General features: G+C 36.8%; 1 protein-coding gene across 1 annotated transcript in view; it reads right to left on the bottom strand.

Annotated features, from left to right (window-relative positions):
* Nucleotides 1–25,756, bottom strand: part of COL25A1 (collagen type XXV alpha 1 chain) — a 513,961-nt gene that overhangs the window by 77,420 nt on the left and 410,785 nt on the right. Inside the window, exons 13-17 of the mRNA XM_058294312.2 lie at nt 16,203–16,256; nt 14,200–14,226; nt 10,977–11,021; nt 3,500–3,532; nt 3,047–3,082 (exon numbers count right to left, since the gene is read on the bottom strand). Coding sequence (XP_058150295.1) covers nt 3,047–3,082; nt 3,500–3,532; nt 10,977–11,021; nt 14,200–14,226; nt 16,203–16,256 — 195 coding nt within the window. The remainder of the gene's footprint in view (nt 1–3,046; nt 3,083–3,499; nt 3,533–10,976; nt 11,022–14,199; nt 14,227–16,202; nt 16,257–25,756) is intronic.

Below are 25,756 nucleotides of genomic sequence, written 5' to 3'. Positions count from 1 at the left end.
ACTGAAGTCTCTGTTTTACTGTACAAAAGCATAAGGCCTTTGAAAACACATTAAATTGAAGTCGAATAGGCAATCAATAATAGTAAACATATTGAAATCTATAGTTTTCCTTTTTTTTTTTTTTTGAAAAGCCTCTCTGCCCCAGTCCCCCAACTCAGGACATTCTTTTTGAAACATTTGTGAAAATATATAGGTAGTAATGCTGTTTTCCAACCAGTCTTCACCGTACCCTTCCTTTCCACCAAATTAAAAGGATCTCATGGCTACTTCAAAGAAAGATTTTTATACACACATGCACACAGAGACTCAAAACCCTTGTCTTTTAACAATAAGAAAGAGGTGTAAGACATTATGGAACATTTTATAATGTAGATTGAATACTTAGAGACTTTGAGCATTTAGCTCAAATCAGTCAGATGACATATAATGGAAGATTATGAAATATTTACTATTTCCCCAGTTGTGTATGATCTAAAGTTTTAGGGAAGATATTTCTTTCTCTATAAATTCTCTATCTTTATACAATGAAGGCTTAACTTCAAACTAAGAGAGAGTTCTTCAGTTAGTTTGCCATTCTCACCTATTCGTTGGTTTAGTAGCTCCCTGCGTTGAGCTCTTGGGCATGCAGAGCAGGGAGGTCGATCTGGGTCACAGTTTGAAGAAGTCTCCATTACGGGAGACCCAGGTATGCTCTCAAAGTTGGGGCTCTGCTTTCACCCCGTGACTCTGTTACTGTTGCAATTTAATGCTAAAATAGTTCAACTGTGACAATCCTCTCTTAGGAGGAATCAAGTAATTTTACTCTTTTAAAATTAATACTTAAAAAGGATGTGGCAGAAGTGAGGAAGCACAGGATTGTGTAGTTAAACACACTTTCATTCTTAAATCTGCACACTCACTCACTGTACGAATACATACATGTGCAAAATACACACACGGACTCACATATCAATCACATACTCTGGTGTTGAGGCTATAAAAGAAAAATGTCTGCAATGAATTCTTTCCTACATTATGAATGCTACTATAAATAGCAAACTTTTATACTGGAAATCATCCAGAGTGGAAAGCTAATCAATGCTTTTGTTTTGTTTTTGCTCCTTCTTATACTTTCCTGGGGCCTTTGTACCATAGACCTTTAAGTGCCCGTGAACCCACAACATGGTTTGGCAATGGTGAGGAAAATGCAGTGGAAGACAGGGAGATCTCTTGTTCTGTATTTATTTCAGTTTGTCATTTTTCTAATCTCAGAAAGTAGCATGTGTGGAAATATGTGATTTTTAAATCAGTTTTAGGATAAATATTATAAAATCCTGGTATTAGAAAAAAGAAGTCATAAATATTGTGGGAAAATGGAATTGCTTCGAAGAGTAGAATCTAGCCTAAATAGTAACAAAAAAGATGCTCATTTTGGTGGACATATTCATTCAGCTGCATTATAAGCTTGTAATGAATTTACTCCTTTCTCTAAAAATAATTTAAAATCAGTGTTTAATGAAATGTGAAGAAAATCCAACATTTCCATCTGTAAACCTATAAACTTTCAGAAAGGAATCTAAACTATATTACTAAATAATCATGATAAGGTAATGTTCTATTAAGCAATTGAAATCAATTTGGATTTTTCACTCTGAAAACAGTGAAACCTATTAAAGATTATAACAGAGTAGTTTTTTTGGTTGCTGTTGTTTTTAAAGAGAGCAGTCTTGTAGACATCTCTCAGCAGATTACAGATCTGGAGAGAATCTTGGACTTTAATTTTTAAAGTCTAAGAAATAAAAAAAATTTGATCATCTGAGAATAATATTTGCTTTTTCAAACAAAAGCAGACCATGGATCTCTGACTATATCACTAATTTAAAATTTCTAACATAATGAATTTGTAGGAAATCTTAGGAATTTACAGTAAAAGTGGCAGAGTTCTGCTGGGCTCTTGGAAAAGTCTCAACTTTACCTGAAACTGGGACAATAAACCATTACTCCTAGACTATTAATTTCAAGAGAAAAATGTGCTTTTAAATTAGAGAAACTTTAAAAGAATATGAAAGACCATATAAAAAATTGCTTCAATCCTAAATGTTTAAAACAAAATAATAGTCCTCTTAATGACTTTAAGAATGCGAGAACATTATTTTAGGATGTCTTAGGGTTCCAAACTGCTACAATAGGATTTATTACTTCTTCCCCCCTCTGTTAATGAGGTAAATTCCATCTTTCTAAAACATCAGCTACTGCTAGACCAAATCAGAATCATGATCTTAAGAGATTTAACCTAATGTGGAATTCACATTTCCTTGTAAGCTACAACACATCTGTTATCTACAATCTGACTGCACTGGGCATTGAGACCCAAAGGCTCAGACCATGAACTGCTAACAGTTGTTTCCTGACTCCAACTCAAATGAGAATGTGAATCTAAACATATTCACTACATGTCCTCTAATTTATTGTTAAAGTGAAACACGGTGATAAAAAAAAACTAAGGTATCCAAAGATGAGTTAGTTAAAATGGTTTGGCCAGGGTCTCGAATTAAAATTTAGTTTATTAACAAATTTGGTTTGCATAATGTAACATTCACTGCATAAAATGATATAATTTGCATAAAAATTAACAGAAGGGGAGCATTTTAAATGAAAGAAAGAGGAAAATAATTTTTTAAAAGCTGCCCATTATTCCCTATTGAGACAGTTTAGTTAATATGCATTTCTTCTCAAGAAAGATTAAAAACATGCAAGTTATCTTTAAACATGCAAGATAAGTTGTTGGCATTCCAACCCAATTGATCTTAGTTGGTTTCAAACAGCTGAGTATTTGCAGACTTTAGTTCATATATCAGCCATTTACATGTACAAAGGTTATTTTCACATTTTGCTATGTCCAGCATCAAGATACTTGAAAATGTAAAATAATGAATAATAGTTTATATACAAAGCATGAAAACTGCATCATTTTTCCATTACTGTTTTCATACCACAGAGTGGATAACAGATATAAAATGGTGACTATAAGACAGTACAAAGCACACACTAGAGAGAGAGATATTACCTTTTGCCCTGGACGACCAGATTCTCCAGGTTCTCCCTGGCCAAAGAAAACCAACAATGAAAGGGACAGTCTTACAAGAATTTTCCAAAACGCTCAGCCCTCTGGGTACTTTCACAGATAAGCATGGCCTCCTGCTTGATCACATGCACTTTATTCATGTTGTTCTGAGGCTCTGTCTCTTACTAGACATAAGAACACATTTTTGCCCTTTAGATATACAAACCCACATTTTGATAAAAGCCAAGCAGGAAGGTAAGACATGCCAAGGTTGTTTATTTAGGCCTTTATCAGATTTCCAAGAGAAATTTTCTGTTTTGTTTGGAAGCTGAGCATGCAGGAGAATAGGAAGAGAGTTATAACCCATCAAAGTTGGTGAAAGAGAAGAGAAAGTAAAAGCTTACAAAAATCAGAACCGTGACCTTGGGGTACAAATGCTTGGAAGCCTAGAATTACCTTAATTCCTGCAGCAGACGATCCAGGATCACCCTAAAATGAAATCCACAAGAGATTATTCCACAAAGTAGAGCTATGGTGAGACTAGAAAAGATCACACTGGTGCAGGCAGCCGTTCCCACAGAGGCACTCAAAGGAGCCCTGACTCAGGTCTCACTATCCTCCATGAGCTTTTGTATCAATATGTCAGCTGTTAAGATGTCAGTGATTTCCAGGATAAGCAGTGAACTTCCTAAAAGTTTGCAGAATGCATACTTTGACTGCAGAATGCATAAGGACTACATTCCTTAAAATAAATATCAATATACACATATGGATCTCTTCTCTTGACACAGTGTTAAAAATGCATTCTGAAGCAATAACTAATAATTCAGGGATCTGGAACTTTTGGTTTTCTCTCTTTCTGTAATTTGTTAATGTCACTGGCTATCATTTACCAAGAATTCTCTGACCCTGTTAGTCTTAGAAAATTGAGGTTCAACAGATCAAGTCAAAGGGTTAATGATGTTGGGTTGGCAAAATTCATGCACCAGGTCAGTTTGGTTTCCTCATAAAGCAATGTCACAGGAACACCACATTTCAAGTGTTACACTTATTTCATTGTAACAGAGCTACTCCGCAGTTACAGGATGATGGATGACTTGTGGGTGATGGGACACATGTAAATTCTGAGATAAAATCTTGAGATAGAATTGGGTTTTTAAAAAGGCACCATATTCTACCCAGGTCTCAAAGAGTGAGTACACTTCTAAAACAAATATGATATAAGTAAGCAAGTGGAGAAGAGTAGAGGAAAGAATATGGAGGATAGCTGGGAATATAGCTCATTTTTGAAATGAGGTCAGCAAAGGGCTTAGATCTTCAAGCTCCTTCTAGCCCCTTCTGTCACTGAACATACTAGAAGGAAAAAGAGGGAAAACAGTGATTTGAGACCATCTGGAAAACAGAAACATCCACAAAGGGGAAGGCACAGATTCAGGTTTCCTCAGCTGCCCCATCTGTGCAGGTCATCAAGAAGCTGGTCCAGGTGTCTATTTCTTTGTTCTAGATTCCGGAAGCAGTTCATAAATCTCTTTTAGTGACAGAGATGAGGCCTCAGACCTTTGTACATGGAACACTTATTCTCCTCCTCTATGGTCTTCTGGCACTTTCTCTTTCTCCGGGTCTCGGCTCAAGTGGCATAGCCTCTAAGACTCTTTTAATGACCAACTAGACACCCCCCCTCAGGCAAACATCTTACTATGTAGCATTGTGCTCACTTCAAGCCCAGTGTAGCTCATCTTGTAACTGTGAACTCAGGTTTTCTGCTTACTCATTGGCTATCCCTCCATTAAACAGTTTGTATATGAGCAGATTCTATTTTTATTCAGTACTTGGCCATAGTATATGCTCAACACATACATATGGTGAATGAATGAGCAAATCACAAAAATAATTTTTTAAGCAGGTCAGCAGTAAAAGGTGAAAATGAAAAAAAAGCTCTAGGAAGGAAAATAAAGTATAAGAACAAGAAGGAAATCGTAAATTAGGTTATAGAGGAAACTGATATATATGTGAGTTCCTTTGCCATCTGTAATTGCTATTATTCAAGAAACAATGAAAACATGACTAAAGATAATGAAGAAGAGGACCCTAAATCCTACTGTCTTACTATAGGATGACACTGATTTCTCTTCCTAATCACGAACATTCATTGAGCACCAAACAGGAAGCAAAATAAATGTGGCTAGTAAAATAACACATGTCTCTTTTTACTAAATCAAGTCTGATAGCCATCAACATGAATGAGTCAGGTTGTAATATTTAGCACAATAATACCTTTGTATTCATAGAAGCAACTCTGATTTTGCAAATTCCCTTCTTTCAATTCATTTATACCTCACCAAACTCCCATGAGACAGGAAGATTTAAGAGATGAGGAATAGAAAAGTGATTTGAGGTTAAATAAATTTTGGACTTCCTAAATTCTAACACCTTGTTCTTTCTATTGAAATAAGAAAAATTGGTTCACTTAGAATTGACATCAGGGGCATAAAGGCTATAGTAAACTTGTAAATAAAAGCAAGTTGCTTGTATTAACTTTAAACATTTTCTTTTTCAGTATTTTAATCCCACGGTAATCTACTAATGTGAATAAGGACTAGATTTAATTCTCATAGAAGGATGGCAAGAAAAGGAGAGTTTCCAGAAATGCTGATTTATTTGTATAAATTTGAGCAGTTTTATTTTGGTGGACAACTATGAGTATTTTTATTTTATTAAAAAAACACTTAGAACTGTAAAATCTCAAGGAATTTTTATAACTTTTAAGCAGCCAGGCATTGTGAAAGACATTCACAAGTTAAACATTTTCAAGGATAATGCTGGAAGAAGTGGAAATAAAACAGTGAATATTTATAATCCTCCTTCCCCCGTAAGTGAAAATGAATACAGGATTAAAAAGGATTAAATTAGGGGGGAACAAAAACTACCTTAAGTATACTTTTAGCTTGATGAGTCACTTGGTTTGGAAATAAAAGTTTGCACAGGGTAAGGTCTAGTTGGGAAATATTGTAAGAAGATAACTGAGATAAATGAATCTGACTTTATAGTTCATTCAACCACAGAGTTTCTGTTTTTGTTTGTGATTATTTTCAAACACAACATTTGGTAGACAATTACATGTATATGTTGATAAAGCATGTGTGGATATATGAAGTGAATGTGGTGACTTATTTCTATCATTCATTAATTAATTAACAAATATTTATTAGGCACCAATTGTGTGCCAAGCATATCCTGGATGCAAGGAGCAGGGGAGACAGGTTCACAGTTAAAATCCCTGTCCCTAACCTGCAATTATGATGGTCATTTACTATCTATGTACACAAATATTATTGAATATAAATATGAATAGATTTTCTTTTAAAATCTGGGATAAGAAGAGACTGTGTTTTCAGAAATTCTGTGTCCACCAAGTTGTTTTGTAATTTTTTTCATATGCAGTTGGACAAAACTACATGTCCTAACTCTTACGCATGAACTTACATATCTGTACCAACACCCAAATCCTACATATATCCCTTTATTCCCTCAGCCATTATTGTCATGTGGTTCACATACTATACAAATATAAAATTAAAATGGTATTGATAAATGTTTATTTGGTATAAGGATGTTGTCCACATGACAGCTATCTACTGCCCTAACACACAGTTAAAAGCGCAGTGGCTAAAAGCACAGGCTGTGGAGAAAGAACCACTGCTTTCGAGCTGGGCTGATCCTTAAACCTCTTCATACTAGTGCCCATATCTTAGAATTGTTGTGAGGATTAAAGAGGCAATGAAAGGACATGTCCCAGAAATGACAGTGATTGTTGTTTCTCACTGTACTTTATCACACATGACAAACAAATGCATTGGGACAGGAAAAGTTCTACCATCATCGAAAATCAGACACAGTTTTAAAAAGTTCGCTTATTCAATAAATACTTATTATGCTCTATCTACATACCAGGAACTTGACTTAGTGTTGGAAATAGAGCAGTCTGTCACCATAGTGTTTGCTTTGTTGGTTTGTTTTTATTTTTCCGTGATCTGGATGTTCAATTAAGCCAGAAATTACAATAAACCATGAAAAAGGTTATAAAAGGGATTATAAAGAGTGCTGTGGGAGTGTGTTTTAGGAGACCTAACCAATTTAGAGGAGGCTGAAAGACTACTACAAGGAAATGATGTAGAAATGAATGTTTCAGAGGCCTGAATTTAGAAATAGGAGCTAGCTAAGGGTTAGAAGGTAGAGAGGTAGAGGTGAAGAGTTTGGAGGAAGTAGACAGAGAGGGCAAAATTGTTCTAAGCTAAGAGAATAATGTGCTAAGTTAGAGGATGCCCAATGCAGACTGGAAAAGGAGTGCTCACTGTGATGGATCTTTAGTTTTGTTTAAAAAAAATCACAGGGTTGGTGGCTCCAAAGATGGCTGTGATTTGGGAAAATAGTCAAGGATGTAAATCAAAGATGCCATGTCATCTAAGGTAAGAAAGTAGCATATTTGTAGATACAGAAACTGGGGAAGCAAAATGTAGAAAAAATAATACCAATGAAATGAAGGGGTAGTTTTTGAATCAATGGATAAAATTGTGAATAGAGAGGCATGGTCAAACCATTCAGTGAATTGGACTGATACCTATCTTCAAGCGGAGGGAAATGGGTAAGAAATCCATTTCTACGTGTTTTTTAGTTGGTGGGATTAACACTCCAAAGACTAGAACATAACCTTCCAATAATAACTCTATACTGATTGAAATCAGTCTTCGGCAGGTCATTCTTAAACCTAGAGTGCACGGTGGTTGTTGGCCATAGAGAAAACCCAGCCTAATGGTTTTTATAGTTCCACAGCATTTCCAGATGACCAGTCTGGAAAGACTTAGATTGCTTTACCATCCAAAGGTGCTGAGTTGGATCAAAAGGAAAAAAAGTCCTATTAAAGTGAATCAGTGACGTAATTTACTACATCAATGGCACAAAAGAAGCATTTTTCGATTTTACATCCCAAACTTGGTAAATGATGAATGAGTTTCCCATACTGAACACAAAGGCCACGAGGAGAGTGTTTCCAACATGCTGGAAACAAATTACATGACAGAAGCAGGAAATGTTTAAAAAACACATCAAAAATTATATTCCAATTACAGCATTCTCAGGGATGAATGCTCCAGGTCAGATTACATATTATATGTTACAGATTCTTATTTACAATCCCCGCTTAGACTCATTGAAAGTTTATAGAAATTATTTCCTTCTTAACTGAAGCATTCTTGTGCTTAATTTCAGCTGACTAATAAAACTTTTTGTTACAAAAGAAAAACAACCAACCTAGTTGATTTCAATTCTATGTGGTAAGAAAAGCTAACATTCATTGAGAGTTTACTATGTGTGTGTCTGTATAGTAAATGATTTGGATTAATATTAAAAAAAGAACAGTATTCCTTTGAGACAAATTTGGTCTTTTAAAAGAAAAATGTTCTAATGTTAGAAAATTAAATTTTTAAAAAGGTGTGATTAAAGAAAAATTATTGACCTGTGTTCTGAAAATGAAGCTTCAAAAACACATCTTCTACATAAATCCGTACAGGCATAATTCAGACTTTACACAAATTATTTTCATGCTTAGAAATTGCTCTCTACTTAGATTTCCTTTCTTTTATGTAGTGGTTGGCAATTACGGCCTCTGGGTCAAATCCAGCCTTCCACCTGTTTTTGTATGGCCTGTGAACTAAGAATGGTTTTTACATTTTTAAATGGCTGCAGAAGAGTCAAAAGAGCAAGAATATTTCATGACACATGAAAATCACATAAAATCAAAATTTCAGGGTCCAGATTTAAAGTTTTGTTGGAACACAGCCATACTCATTTGTTTATATATTGGCCGTGATTGCTTTCACGCTACCATGGCAGAGCTAAGCAGTTGTGACAGAGACCATATGGGCAACAAAATCTAAAATATTTATTTTTAGATCCTTTACAGAAAAAGTTTTTGACCTCTTTTTTAAGCATGAACAAGAATGTTTAAATTGTACGGAGTTTCTATTTGGGGTGTTGGAAATGTTTTGGTAATGGATGGTGATGATGGTAGCACAACATTGCAAACATAATTAACTGTACTGAACTATATATTTGAATGTGGCTAAAAGGGCAACATTTAGGTTGTATATGTTACTAGAACAAAAATTTTAAAAAATCAATGACATAAGCCTGTATACCATACACAGTGAACCCTAACATAAACCATAGCTAATAGTATAATTATAATAATATTTTCAAAGAATGTAACAAATGGACCACACCAATGCAAGGTGTTAAAAAAGGAGGGGTATTTGGGAACTTTTATTTTATGCATGATTTTTCTGTAAATATACAATTTCTCTAATTAAATAAAAGAAAATTAACTCTATCATTGAGGTTAATATGTCTGGGGCTTTTGAATTTTCACATCAAGAGAAGTTGGAGTATACCAAGCTTTCATTAGCATTTTACATTTTCTACCATATTTGACTGTAGTATGATACTTACCTTTGACAGATAAGTAACATAAGTCTGCATCAGGGAATCTTAACCCAGGGGGTGATTATGGCCCACAGGAGCATTTGGCAATGTCTGAAGACATTTTGGCTGTCATAATGGTTGGGGGGATGGGGTGTTTGCTGACATCTAGTAAGTAGAGAAGGCCCTCCAGAACAAGAAATTATCTAGCCCAAAATGTTGAGAGTGCTGAGATTGAGAAACCCGTTCTGTAAGAAACCAAATGTCCACTCTAATTTCTAGACCGTGGTTATTCCTCAAACACAAACATACTATATGGTGACATTAATTCATTTCTATCACTCACCCCATATTTATATTAATATTTGTAAGAATGAGGAAGATAAATTTATTTCTACTTTGTGGATTTTTTTTTTTTTTTTAAAGATTTTTATTTATTTATTTAATTTCCCTGGTTGTCTGTTCTTGGTGTCTATTTGCTGCGTCTTGTTTCTTTGTCCGCCTCTGTTGTCGTCAGCCGCACGGGAAGTGTGGGCGGCGCCATTCCTGGGCAGGCTGCGCTTTCTTTTCACGCTGGGCGGCTTTCCTCACGGGCGCACTCCTTGCGCGTGGGGCTTTAATGGCTAACCATTACCTATCTGTACTATACAAATTTCCAGTAATAATCTTAATTGTAAACCTAAAGGAATAATACTTTTTTCATCACCCAATTACTTTGCTTGATTTAATTTAAAATCTAAGTGACTCTATTCTTTTCTCACTGTCTTAAAAGATTTTATTCTTAATTCCTAATACGAAGTACAAATGAAGTAAAACATTCTTCCTATGTCAGAGATGTCCATAAAGTATAGACAAGGGGACAAGAGAGAGGAGGAAGGTAGGAAGACAGCCACAAGGCTCCTGCAAAATAAATGCTAATAATGGTTTAAGAAAATAAAAAAGAAAAAGGAAGACACAGACTGACCAGATAGCAAGATTTGGTGGATTTCAAATTGAGGCAAAATTTCAAGACGGCATTAAAGGCTATAATTAAGTCACATTGATTTAGAATCAAACTCTAAAATCTCAGCCCTATCCTCTGGCATGTTCTCCTCTAAAACTGGGACAAACTGAATCATTTAAGAAACTCTATTTTTATATTCCTGGGTATAAAGGAAGTATCCCATTTGCACTTGAGCGTGTGTTTTTAATTCTTGAAAGCCATATTACTGGAAACTTAGTTACACATATTCTAGAATTTGTACCATACCATTTTACTTTCAAAAATATTTAAATTTGTAGCCAGCAGCTGGTAGAATAATCACCTTTTATAAGTCAAATATTTCAATGTTTTCTAATCCTGTAGATTTGTCACTAATCTTGTTATCTTAAGCTTACCTCTTAAAAACTACCTTTATCTTATATGTGAAATTATATTACTTGCTCATACACACATCCTTTCACATTTCAAAAATTGTACCTTTTCGCCTGTGTCACCTTTGGGGCCATTCTCTCCAGCATCACCCTGGGGGGGGGGGGGGGGGGAGCAATACATGTGAAATATATTGGTAACATTAAGTAAAGAGTATTTTTCACTATTTTAAGTTTTCTCTGGTAAGCATTGTACATTAAAATCTCTTGTAAATGTTCTATAAAGCTAATGTACTTTAACTTGACTGGCTGCAATCAAAAGAAATTTTATTACAATGGACATGGCTGAACAGTTTTAAAGTACTCCATGATATTAACAGAAATTTAACTAATTTCTACCTCTGCCTTCTAATACCCTATTTTGACACTTACAGCCTCCTCAGCCCCATCTATTTTCTCCCCTGCTCAAACCTCCACTCTAAAGACTTTCTCCTGACAATTCCCTCAATATGCCATGCCATCACCCCTTCCGCATCCTTCCTCCTGCCATTCCTGCCACCTGGAATCCCAACCTCTCTTTCCTTCTGGTTGTATAAATCCTCTCCTTTCTTCAAGACCCTTAAAGTGCATGACAATACCCTTGAAGGTTATGGACTATTTATTGATCAGAGCCTGCATGTTTTGGATTTATAAAATGAAAAGTTTATTTTAAAGCTGGGTTTTTTTTTTTTAATCACATTAAAATGAGTTTGGAGAGCTTGTTTCCTTTTGATTTTTGAGACATCTTATGCCTATTCCCTCACTGACATCTATCTTGTACCCACAAAACAGTGTATTAGAAGTAAAGGCAGGGAAGCAGATTTGGCTCAGTTGATAGCGCATTTGCCTACTATATGTGAGACTCAGGGTTCAAACCCAGGGCCTCCTGACCTGTGTGATGAGCTGGCCCACGGGCAATGCTGCTGTGTACAAGGAGTGCCGTGCCATGCAGGGGTGTCCCCTGCGTAAGGGAGCCTCATGTGCAAGGAGTGCACCTCCACAAGGAGGGCCGCCCCAGGAGAAAGAAGCGCAGCCTGCCTAGGAGTGGCGCTGAACACACGGATAGCTGATGCAGCAAGATGATGCGACAAAAAGAAACACAGATTCCTGGTGTCACTGACAAGAATGCAAGCAGACACAGAAGAACACAAGCAAATGGACACAGAGAGCAGACAACGGGGGGGGATTTTTTTTAAATCTTAAAAAAAGAAGAAAAGGCATTCATTTAATATCTATATTTACTTCCTTAAATTCTGAATTCTTTAAGATAAATCTTGCAGCATGTTATAGTGGAAATATCATGGGCTTGGTGTGAGCGAGACCTGGGTTCTGAACCTAGCTCTAGCACTTAATGAGTTCATGAAATTCTCTGAGCATCAAGTTTATTGGGTGTAATGTAAAGAAAAAATATACTTCATGGAACTTTAAGAAATCAGTAATACACTGCATGTAAAACAATTAGGACAGTGTCTAGCATGTAATAAGACCTACAAAATGGTAGCCCATAATAGTGATAATGACATATTATTCTCCATATAGTCCATAGGCTAGAAAGTCTTTTCTCTACCTTCATAAGAGGTCAATTTTCTAACCTATAAAAACTTTCTTAAGATAAGGAAGAAATGAATGATAATAAAATTTTCCTTGGGGGAGGGGAGTGAGTAAGTGGGGAAGGGAGACTTTTACTTTTCTCTCTGCATTTTTTTTTAAGATTTATTTTTTATTTATTTCTCTCCAATTCCCTGCCCCCCACCCCCACAGTTGTCTGCGCTCTGTGTCCATTTGCTGTGTGTTCTTCTGTGTCTGCTTATATTCTTGTCAGCAGCCCAGGAATTTGTGTTTCTTTTTGTTGCGTCATCTTGCTGCGTCACCTCTCAGTGTGTGTGGCACCACTCCTGGGCAGGTTGCATTTTTTTTTGCGCTGGGTAGCTCTCCTTACGGGGCACACTCCTTGCACATGGGGCTCCCCTATGCGAGACACCCCTGTGTGGCACGGCACTCCTTGCGCGCATCAGCACTGCACATGGGCCAGCTCATCACACAGGCCAGGAGGTCCTGGGTTTGAAGCTTTGACCTCCCATGTGGTAGGCGGATGCTTTATCCATTGAGCCAAATCTGCTTCCCATCCAATTTTTTTTTTAATGTTCCAAATAAGCATGCAGTTAACCTGCTCAGGCATTTGTCTGTCAGGACAAAGCACCATGGTGGTCCACGGGTGCCTGAGATACTTTATCTGATGAATCCCAGGAATTGTGCTGGCACTGCAACTTTTCCTCCTTAATGTCTACACAAAAGAGTCATCTGATGTCTAATTAATTTCACGTCAATTATTGTGGTCTAGTTGGATGCCAAATAAATGTACTGATAATCGGTTATGATGGACTTTTGATAGGCAGCCTATTAACATGCTTTAAAAGTTGTTTGAAAAACCCTTTGATAAAAAACAAAACAAACTTTCCTATTAGGAGTACTGACCCAGGGCATTGTTCTGAGCCATGCTTTTAAGTAATTGCCTTTTCCACTATCCATTTTTTTTCCCCATTCAAATAAATGTATTTTTCTGTTTGCTTTATAATGCTGAAAAACAGGGTTATAATCAAGAAGTTTGCTTGATCTTTAGATGAACTTCTTTGAGAACTGTGGTCATAATACTGCTTGGTCAGAAAGATCCCATGAATAGCATTATGTGGCATATTGGTAGTCTCCTACACAGAAAGCACACTTCTCAATCACTATTGAGGTAAACAGCATGAGATCCAAGAAAAGAAGCACCATACTATGTGCGGGGAATCTAAAAATAATCAGGACAGGTCCCAAAGTAGTAAGGAAAGAAGTTGAAGGGAAATTTACCATGCAGCATGCTGCTTCTCCTTTTGTTTCTCTTTTTAGTTTTTATAGGAATACTTTGTGGGGCAGCTTTCAGTATATTTGTTGCAGGTAAACATCTGTATCCTTTTAACCTAGTGACATAAGAAGTAGTAGAGAGAGCTGTGCTGCTTAGAAAGGGACTGGAGTGGCATAAGTAAGAAGTTAGAACAGAAAATTTGCAGACCTAAGGTTTTTTGAAAGCCATTTAAAGTCCGACATAGAATGTTTAAATTTGCTCCTTTTCCCTCCATTTCTCTAAGGCTTTGTATTCAAACTTTTGTCTATACATAAGAATTATACCATTTTTCCTACCATTAAAAAAAACACCTGTAGTCATTTTATATATATGTACACAGCTCAGTTTGGACACCTTTTTGGCAAAAAAAAAAAAAAAAAGAAAGAAATATAAGCAGAATCATTTTCACCTTTTCTCCTCGTTCTCCAGATTCTCCCTGAGTAAAATAAAAAAGAGACTGAGTTACATATTAAATTACAAAACATGAAATTAAAAGACATCAAACAAAACAAGCTAGTGAGCCTACTCGGGAAGTTATTTGTGATTCTTTCTATCTTGGTTATACATGGTCCCCACATGAAAACAAATAAGGTGAGTTTCCTGGAGAACTGAGTGTGGATATCAATATCAAATAAAATCTTTTTTTTTTTTTTTGCCTTAGAGGATTAAGATTATGATCCAAAAATTGGCTTTTGGTGTACCAAGGAGAACAATAGCATGGTGATTCAATGTCTTGAGAAGTTTCCTAAGTAGTTTACTACTTCTTATTCTGCCCAAACTCAGCATCAGTAAGGCAGTCGACAAGCCTGCTCTTCCGCCAAGCCACTCGTTCATAGCATCCCCTGGTGCATGGATCATTACAGGGGGCCAGAGCCCCAGTATGGTCCTCCAGTCTGTCTTCCCCTTAAATAACCATAACCACTCAGTCCTGATGGACCCCTTAACAATGTCAAAAATTCTCTTTAACTTGCTGGTATCCAGAAGCTGTAGTCAGGGACATGTATTACAGGAGGCACTGGTACTTCAGGAAAGACAGAAGCTATGGAATCTAAGTGAATTTAGGAGCGAGGTCCTTATTGAAAATGAAGAACAGGATGGCATGAGAGCTCAAACCTAAAATTGTGCTCTGAAGAGAATCCATGGAAACCTTAAGCAAGAAAGGACAGGATGGAATGGGAAAGTTCTAAAATAAATCATACACATTATGAAAATATTTCTCTTATGAAAATCTTGAGTAAGTATAGCCAAGAGATCAGACTACTTTTAAAAAATGGTTTAAGGAGATTAATGTGTTCCATTAAAATTATAACCCACTCTGGAAATTAGTTTGGAGACAAGACTCTTTTCATTCCTTGAAAGTCAACCTGCCAATTGGCTTTCTGAATTTCTAGCCACCTTCACTGCTCAACCTGCATTTGGATGGTCGCTAGGCAACCTCAGACTAGCAACAGGAACATGCACTAAGCATTCACTCCCATCACTTGACTTTTAGCATGGAGCAAGAAAGGGAAGACAGGAACATGGCTGTGGTTCCAGCAGGAATATTTTCATCCTCTCCTGAAGGAAAAAGGACAGGTCTATAAATTTTAAGTCTGTCCTAGGCTCCTGTCAATGGCAATGCAATCTGTAAAATCAGCTGACAAGCATCTGTGGTTTCGGGTACACACCAGCACAGCTGATGGGATTAGACATTAGTTTTGCACTATAAAGGATTTTTGTTCATCAAAGAACTTGGGATTTGTCTGCCTGTTTGGATAAACTAAACTGTCACCAATCTTTTTTATATTTAACGGATTCATTTGTTCTTTAAGAAACAAAGAAAAACTTGAATCCAAAAAACAATCCTCATTACATTTTTTCCTTACTTAGTAATTCAGGGTACATCTATTTTTAAATTTTAAACATGCCACATCTTTATTTTGCTCTTTACTTTTAAATTTTAAACATGCCACATCTTTATTTTGCTCTTTACACAATTAACTGGTTACGTTGCATAAGTGTTGGAAGTGGTCAAATCTTGAGGAAAAGTTGGAGAGTCACGTGAACATCATTTTAGTAAATCTTACAAACATTATGCTAATGTTAGGCACAATGGAGTGGCCTATGTATTTAAATGCTAAGCAGTGAAAGACTACGGTCGTATTAGAACTATGGGCTTTCTTACTTTAAGCACCCAGAATAAGGATTATAGAATCATATCCTTTTTGTTTTTCTGCCTTTTCATTACTAATGAGAATCACAAACATAATTTATACAATAATCACAAAATTCCAAGCCTCTAGCATATGATATTATTGACAAAATATTCCATTCAAGTAAACCACTGGGATATAAAATGTGGTAATAGCTTACAAAATTTCATGGAAACTCATCTCAGATGACACGACTCTGTTAGGCTTTATTTGAACTAACCTTTGGCCCTGGTATTCCGTTCTGTCCTACTGCTCCAGGCAACCCAGGTTCACCCTCAAAATGAAAAACAAATACTATTAAATAAAACAGACAAATTTAGTACGTTACATCATTAGAAAGGACAACCACCTGATAATGCTATAGAAGTAGACAGAAAATAAGTGCCTACTAATATAAACGTGACTTGGTTTATTGAGTTTAAAATTCTCTGTGCTAGATACCAAAGACACAATGGGATTAATTTCCTTTGTTCAGTCTGGTCCCCATTAAGAAACCTGAAGCAACTTAACAAAGGAAATTAATATCTAGCATGTTGCTGGGTACACTGTAGGAATCAAATAAATATTTATTGTTGTGGCACAATTAGAACACACTAGGAAATATAAGCCTCTCGACGGAAAACTTTTAAATGATTCATCAGCTTAGGAAAATGAAGACTAACTTGTTATTTTTTTAATGTCAGGGTTAATGATATAAGCATTCCCAAATCTCAATTTCTGAAGAACATACACATCCTTGAACACCTACTTAACTAATTTAGACATATTTAACATAAAAGTAAAAAGTGAAAATGACAGTTCCTTGTTCCAATTTTACTGTAAAAATAATTCCAAGCAAATATTCAGACTTATGGCCATCATTGTCAAAGTGGCTTTGGGGGGTAAAGATAATGGCTATAAGATGAGAAAATTTTCCCATTTGAGAAAGAAGAACACATGTATCATTTGTTCTAGACTCTGAATTAGCAACTGTTTTCTAAAGAGAAACAGCCTCTTAAAGTATCCAGCACAGGAAAGATACCCTAACCCTCTTAAAGTATCCAGCACAGGAAAGATACCCTAACCCTCTGTTCGTCCATGTAGCTCAATCCTATTTCAACTAGAATTTAATTTTCATTTAAAAACATTCACCAAAATCCTTCACAGTGTGCCCCAACTACTGGACAACTTTTTTTACACTGAGAGTAATGAAATTAGTTCTTAAATTGATTTTTTTTTTTTTTTTTTTTTTTGGTGTACCAGGGATTGAACTCAGGACCTCATACATGGAAGCAGGCATTCAACCAGCTGAGCTACATCTGCTCCAAATTGATTTTTAAGAATGTTTTCTAAGCCTAAAATGTATTGCCGATGAAGGGCAGGGATTGTGCCTCTTGCATTTGCTTTGGTAAACTGGCAAAACGAGGGCTATTATGGGAAATTTTTGATAGGCCGTTTATACATAACAAAAGAGTAAGTGCTTGGAAACAGAATACACCCTGAAAGAGGACTATCACTTACTATGAAACCAGAGAAAGAAATATTGAATCTGCCTTCAAAGAATCCACAACAGGATGTGCTAATATCATAACTCATGGTTTAATACTGACATGAGGTGCTGCCAGGGAACAATACAAACTTTGTTTAGGCTTTCAAAGAATAACCATGGTAGCCAGAGTTATATATACATATATGTAAAAAGGTTAAGATCCGGAACTGGACAAAACACATGTTAAGATTTTGAAGGAAGGAAGAGAGATGTTGCTTAGGTATCTGCATAGCATTCTCCTTAATATATGAACATCAAGGGACTACCACTTGATCCTTTTTTAAATTTCTATGTCTTGTCAAAATAATCTAATAAAATAAACAAAAAATTGTACTTGGAATTCATTCACTCCATAATAATTTCATTTTGTTCTGTTTCCTTAGAGTCTTTTTACGTATGATTACATATTTGTAAGCAACTATAAGCATATTACATAGTTTGATTTCTGGTTTTTTATTATCTTTATACCTTACATTCTCTTTTCACATGACCTTCATGATTATCTTGTGAATAGTTTGATTATTATCTATCAGAGTCACGGGTAATCATTTGTTTCATCAGTTCCCCAGTGTTGAATAATCAGGTGGTTTCCAATTTTTGTTATTAAAGATGAATTAACTATAAAATATTACTAAAAGAAAAAGAAAGAAAACCGAAATAAATAGAAGAATGTTCCATGTTCAGGGATTAGAAGATGAAATATCATTAAGATATCAATACTACCTAGGGCAATTTATAGATTAAATGAAATCCCAATCAAAATTTCAACCACCTTCTTTGCAGAAATGGAAAAGCCAATCAGCAAGTTTGTATGGAAGGGGAAGGGGTCCTGAAAAACTAAAGTCATTTTGAAGATGAAGAATGAAGTTGGAGAACATGCACTTCTCGATCTTAAAAATTACTACAAAGCCTCAGTAATCAAAACAACACGGTCTTGTCACCAGGACAGACATTTAGACCAATGGAATAGAGTTAAGAGCTCAGAAATCAACTCTCACTTTTAGAGTCTGATTCTAGGATACAGGTTACCAGGAGACGCAGTTGAAATAGGTAATGAGAAGTTAAGGCTTAAACATACAAGGTTCCTATTTGGAATGACGGAAATGTTTTGGTAATGGATGGTGGGGATTGTAGCAATTGTGAATGCAATTAACAGCATTGAAATATAAATCTGAACGTGATAAAAAGGGTAGATTATATATACGGTAACAGAATTAAATTTTTTTAAAAATCCATGGAACTACACTACACATACAGTGAATTCTAAGTTAAACCATGTGCTTTAATATTAATAGTAGAATTACAAAAATGTGCTATCATCTATTGTAACAAATGTTCCACACTAATGCAAAGTGTTGGTGATGGGGTGGTATATGGGAAACCTGTATTTTATGCGTTATTGTTCTGCAAACCCACAACTTCTTTAATAAAAGGGAAAAAAGAATCATGATTTGATCACCTATGGGTAATTAAATATTCCAGCTTGCACATGCTCAAACAATGCAACCTTAGTAGAAATGAACCCTTGAAAACATATATAGGAAGATACATTTATTATAAAAATCATAACCAAGCAATATTTTGCAATGCTAAATCAATTTGATGTTTTATTTCTTTTTCTTTGGGACTATCCTCCTCCTTAATGCACAATTTGCTACATAAAAATAAAAAAATCTATACTTAAGGAAAAGAAAGGTATTTAATGATTTTTTTCCTCTAGCACTGCATGTAGCAATAATCTTTTACAGATTCAGCATGAAAAGGATGAATTAAACAAACTCCTCTGTGAATATACTTACATTTTTTTTCTGTCAAATTATTTCATTATGGCAAATTCCCTGCATTGCTTCTACAGTCAATGGAAGCATTTTTATGGCACTCACTGCATACTTCTAAAATTGTTTTCCAAAAGGTTTCTGAATGTTTCATCAGGTTTTAGAGCTACCAAATCTGCATTACTTTTGGCATAACCTCATCAGCATTGGGTTTCATATTCTTAATTTTTGTTGCTAGTTTTAATAAGCGCAAATGAGAGCTTACAGTTGTTCAGTTTTACACTTCTTTTACCACTTGTAATATTCAATATTTTCTCATGTGTTTATAATTAAAATAAGCATCCCACAAAATTTCAAAGTTGAAAAGTGAATAAAGTTTTAACTGTTTCATGCATGAAGCAAAGAAGAATGAAAAGAAGGAAAAATGACCGATAGTACTTTACCTTTCTAAGAAGTTATATTAAGAAAAATACATACTATGATTTTATTTGAAATATCCAGAATGGGTGATCCATAAAGATAGAAAAGTAGATTGGTGGTTGCCAGGGTCTAGTGGGAGGGGGAATGGAGAGGAACTGCTTAATGGGTCATGGGGTTTTATTTCACGGTGATGAAAAGGTTTTGAAACTAGATAGAGGCGGTGGTTGCACAACAATGTGAATGTACTAAACACCATTAAATAATTTATTTCAAAATGGTTAGTTTTACATTATATGAATTTTGCCTAAATTAAAAGAAAAAGAACAAGAAGGGAGTAAATGTTGCTAAAGAAGGTGAGTTCCTGCCTCCCACATGGGAGGACCCGGGTTCAGTTCCTGGTGCCTCCTGAAAAAATACAAACAAGCAGCAAGCGAAACAGGTGGGAAAACCAACTCAGGGAAACCAGTGCGGCTTGGCTTCCCACACACGGAGTCCTGGGTTCAATCCCAGGCCCCTGGTTCCTAAACACAAACAAACAAGAGAGACTGAAATTTAAATTAGCAGGCTATGGAGCTTTCAATTATTGTCCAAAATTAGTTTCCCAGGTTGTGTAGAAGTAATGTAAGGGTGAAGTGCCATGCAATTCTGAGCACCGAAGCCAAGCTACAGGATTCTGAAAAGCATCATCATCAACTAACATTTAGTGAATATTTACGATGTATATTATTCTATGCTGAGTATTTCATGGAATGTAAAGATGAAATAGACATGACAGATGCCTGTGACCAAAGAGCTTACTTTTATTTTTTTAATCCCCCCTGCCCTTGTGGCTATGCTTGCTGTCTGCTCTTCTGTGTCTATTTGCTGCACGCTCTTCCGTGTGTTTTTACTTGTCTCCCTTTTTGTTGGGACACTTTGCTGAGTCAGCTATCTGTGGCACCTGCGGACCTGCGGGTCTCCACAGCGTAAGGGTGAGCCTGCCTTCACAAGGAGGCCCCGGGATCTGAACCCAGCGCCTCCCATAAGGTAGACGGGAGCCCAACTGATTGAGCCACAGCTGCTTCCCCAAAGAGCTTACTTTTGAGAGGGAAAAAAGGATATGCACATAAAGAACTTGCAAGGATGTCTAATTTGAGATCACAAAAGTTGTTTTTTAGCAAAGTTTTCTTGCACTTCATTAAAGAGGCATGATAAATGGAAATCAAAGGGAAGTCTTAATGAGAGGTTAAGTAAGTCATATACAGTTTGATATATTTCAGATATATAAAGACAAAATGTTAGCACGAGGAATCTTCAAATAGAGAAGATTACATTACTATATAACAATAAAAATGTACCTACACAGACAAATATATCAGAAAGGCACAGACAAAAGAAATGGAACTTAGGTTTTTGTTTTTGTTTTTGTTTGTTTTGTCTCGTGGTGGTTATAAAACTAGTCTCATCCTTGTGGGATTATCTACACGTGTATTTCTGACTGCATTTCATATTCAAAAATACTGAGGACATTCCATAGATGGTAATAAAGCAAAACAGCAGCTAATATATTAATTGTAGGCAGACTGACGGGGTTTATTCTACTATACTTTAATTCTTAGGCTATTCCTTAGTACATTACTCCCAAATGAACAATTGTGTACTTAAGCTGAAAATAAGTTGGACTGACTTTTAAGAAAAACGACTTGTTGCTTTCACTTTTTTTTAACCAAACATTCTTTAGAACAATAATGTAAAACATTCTGCAAGACTTTCACAATTATTTCAAGTGCTGCTTTTCCAGGACAACTTGAAAGAATATGTAAAAATTCAAAGGAAAGTCTTCTTCCTAAGATTCAGCACTAAAGGGAACGAGGTCATCGAGCAATAATATTGCTCACCTCGCTTCATTCACAATTGTTTTCCAATCTGGCACTGGGAATTTAAAATGGGTCATAGCTTTAAATTTTTAGCATAATATAATTTTACATTCACCTTGTCAAAATAAATCTGTTCCTTTTCAGTACTGTATTTTCTTTAACAGCGATGAAAGAATCCCACTATTGAACTAGTTATTGTGGGTTTTTACAAATTTAAACCTCCAGTCATGTGGTGATGGATGTCTTAGGGATTTATCTTACAGATGTACTAGCAGAAGTTCACCAAAATCCATTATAAAGATTTTAATGCAATGCTGTTTCTAATAACTAAAATTTAGAAATATTAAAAATGAGATAAATGTTAAACAAGTTTCCTGATGTTAGACAATGGGCAAGCATGTTCAGTGGTCAGGAAAGAGGCAACCTGAGTTTGCCTGTTGTTCCAACCTGATTGTTAATAGGACTTTTTGCTCCCAAAGGTACTCAAGTTTAGATGATACATTACATGTTCACCCTATAAATAAGGAGCTAGTTAAATCCATTATAGTAGATCCACCTAATGGGATACTACACAATAGTTAAAGGAATAAAATGCACATATGGAAAGATTTTCAAGACTTATTGCTAAGTGAAAAATGCAAGGTAAGGGATGTACAGACATCCAGAAAAATTCTGGAAGGCTACAAAAGAAAATATCCACAATGATATACTCTTGGTGGTGTTTTTAGAGTTTGAGGCTAGGGTGTGGTAAGGAATGGTGAACTTTAATTTTTTAAATTTCATATCCTTTCCCATTGTTTAAATATACTAAACCATGTGCACATATTACTAATGTTAATTAAAAACTGGTTTAAATATTTTAAAAAGGAAATATTACCTATGGCCATAAATCAATTATTTTGAGGGGGAGCAAGAGATAGAAAAAGTGCTGTGCCTATATATTAATACATACATATATTACCAGAGCAACAATTCTTACATTTATAAAAAAGATTCAGAGATAGTCAGAAAACAAAATATTATGCCATACAGGCAGTCCTTCCCTTCAAAAGTAAAGCCAGACCCACCCAAACAAAACAGCTGCTGCCACATGTGGCTGCCTCTTCCACTCCTGTCTCTGACCCCAAGCCCAGCATCGCAGGGAGCTCGCCTTGCCCTAGGGTTCAGGCATGTTTAGGCCTGTCTGGTGGCCTGTTAGTGGGCCTATGTCTGAGAGGAAAAGCCTCCTTAGAAAGAATCCATCAAGAGGAGAGGGAAATTAGTTCAACAAACAAGGACGAGCCTTGGCAGGAAAGGGTGAGGCTCCATTACCTAAGAGAAGCCTGCTCAGGGCCTGTGCACCTGGGGTCCTAATGGACCACCTGCGCTCCTCCCCTAGGCCTCACCCAGCTTACTCCCTCACCTCCTGAAGCCTCAGCTCAGTACAGACTGAGGCCCTCCTGGGAAAATGGAAAAGGGCTCTGACCCTGGTGGCGAGAGAGGACTCCTGTCTCAGCCACGACATGGGAAAAGAGAAGGGGACCCAAGAAGAAGGCGGGTCCAGGGTCAGTCTGAAATATCAGGACTGAAGAGCCAAGGCTGAGAGTAAAGGCTGGGAGTGAGTGCAGGGGAGGAGTCCCATGAAGGGCATGATGCCAGGAACCGGTAAAACCTTAATGGTTTCCAAGGAAAGCCCATAAGCCCCTCCAGGACAGTCGGGGAGAGGGGTTATATAGAAGACTCGAGGCTCCAACAACTGCCTGTGGGTGTGAGCTAGAGGCTGGGTCGGTATTATGTGCATATCCTTGGATGTCTCCTTCTTTCTTCTGCCCCTTTTCTCATCCCTTGTACTCCAGGAAAAGGGTGAGCAGTAGCTGGGGCAATGTTGGTTTTACACATTATCAGTGTCATCTAACGGTCCCATAAGGTCCTTTCAGAGTTTCCACAAGTGCCATCATTCACCTCATGAGCTCACTCCAAATCTGCTTTTTTTCCTAATATTTCTAATATATTCTAATAGTGAAATATTTTAATGGAAAGGCACAAAGCTACTCTCCATGGGCATTTTGTGAATTCAGTATTGGATGTTTGGGGAACATGCAAGAAGTCACATCACAAAGCTGTAGTCTTTCTCCACCTCACTTACTTCTTTCTTTTCTTCCATCTCATCCTTTTCCTTCCTTCCCTTCCTCATAGACTATACTGGGAATTCTGCTTCTCTTCTCTTTTATATGGAATAGTTCGGTAGTTTCAGCTCCTACTTCAGACTCAATTTTTTCTTTCCTTGAGGCAGAGAGGGCTTTCATAGCACAGGGAAAGGAAAACCAGAAAACCCTTAGCCTGTGCAGTTAGGTTTGGTTATGTGTCAGACAGCAGGTACCCCTCTAGGGGAGTTTTGTCTTGTTTATCTAATCAACAAACTCTCTCCATAAAATGGAATTTCTTTGTCCACACTGGTAACATAGCTACTAATCAGTACAAAAATAGATGGGTATATCAACTAGGAACTTAATAAAAATATTCTATTTCACATAATCTGTTGAAATGGATCTTAAATTGATTAAAGTAATAACTAAATTATACCTATTAACCAAGCCTTCATTATGTTTCTTTTTACAATTGTAAATGTCAAAAAATGAAGAAAACACAAAGGTTGTATCAAGAATATTACTGTGAGCTATTTCAGAAATAAGTCTTCTGGTTAATAATTTTAACCCTTATGTTTCTATACTGCTAATGTAGACAGAAAGGTACACAATAGAATCTGAATAAAGAACCTGAAGTGCAGAGAGATACCTGAAAGTTTGGGAATCACAGAAAATAGCTAGATTGAGTTTATTTGGATATGGTTTACATCAATGAGAGGCATTATCTGCCCTGAGTACACCCTGACATTTGAAGGTCTGGGTAGGAGCACACATGGAAGACCCCTCGCCCCACGTGCTCGTGGCCTCCCTTCTCTCCACATCCCCATTCTCTTCCCAACTTCGGTTCTGTTATTCACTAGGAAGGGCCTTAGGGTAGTGTGTGGACACCCCATTCTGCCAGCTCTATTCACAGCTCCCACCAACAGCTGCCCCATGGCCATCCAAAGACTTAGTGTGCACACCCTTGGGAAGATGGACCTGGTGAAAAAGCCAAATGGCTCCAAGACGCAGACTCAGAACAGCAGACACTGGAAAGAAACAGGGTCCCTGCAGCGCGGTCTAGAAGAGGGGAGATTGGGCTCCAAGGAGGGATGGCCCCTTGTCCCTTTGGGCTCCTCACCCTGTGGAGAGGGCCACAGACACAAGAGGGACAAAACAGGCCCCAAAGAAGAGCACTGCTTGCCTGGCAAGGGGAGCACTGTTCGGTATTTCCTTTTTAAATAACTCATGACAGGTGCAAAGGTGAACAACAACCAGCCTGAGAGCATGATGCCGCACCAGGTTCTCTCTTCTGGAGAAAATAGTCATTCTCTGTGGGCACTAATGGAAAAACGATTAAAAAGAGATAAAGAAGACAGGCTTATGCTTAAGGAAGATAAAACATTATAATGGATGAAGAGGATTAGTGAGGTGGATGAGTTTCTTGGGCCTGGGATAAGTCAGATACAGCACTGGTGCCACAGTCTTCTCTTTTAAATTAGCTAATTAGTATTTACTGGCACCTCTCCACACGACTGCGGCTGCTAAGAGGGAAGTTGCAGCAGCAGTAGCCCAGGTCTAAGCCCGTCAGCATCAGGCTTTCCCCCAGCAGAGGTCCAAGGTCTGTGTGCATCTAATCTCAAAGAAGCTCGAAAGGTTTGTTGGATGTTTGGGGAAAGACACTCTTTTCTTCTCTGGATGTAGACAAGGAAGATGAAGACCTAGGAGTGACTGGCAGTCACTTTCCAACAAAGAGGAGAGTGGGCATTAGGATGGAGCCAGCCACGTGGAAGGCATGGTGAAGAGATGAAAGTAACTGAGTTCTTAGCAATGCGGTTTAGTTCCCAGAGCCAAGCAATGCTGTAGCCTGCACGAGGGCTGGACTTTCAAGTTACATTGTTATGTCAGCATAAATACCTTAAAATTTTGTTTTTTATTTTTAGGAGGTACTGGGATTGAACCTGGGACCTCATACCTGAGAAGTAGGCACTCAACTACTGAGCTACACTTGCTCTGCTAAATACCTTTATTTTTAAAACTGCTTCTATTATGTTTTCTATGACTTAAACACAATGGGCCTTTGATAAGAT

This window comes from Dasypus novemcinctus, chromosome 1, assembly GCF_030445035.2.
Source record: "Dasypus novemcinctus isolate mDasNov1 chromosome 1, mDasNov1.1.hap2, whole genome shotgun sequence".
Classification (NCBI taxonomy): Eukaryota; Metazoa; Chordata; class Mammalia; order Cingulata; family Dasypodidae; genus Dasypus; species Dasypus novemcinctus.
Note: the sequence above shows the minus strand (reverse complement) of the source record. Positions and strands in the feature narration are given on the sequence as shown.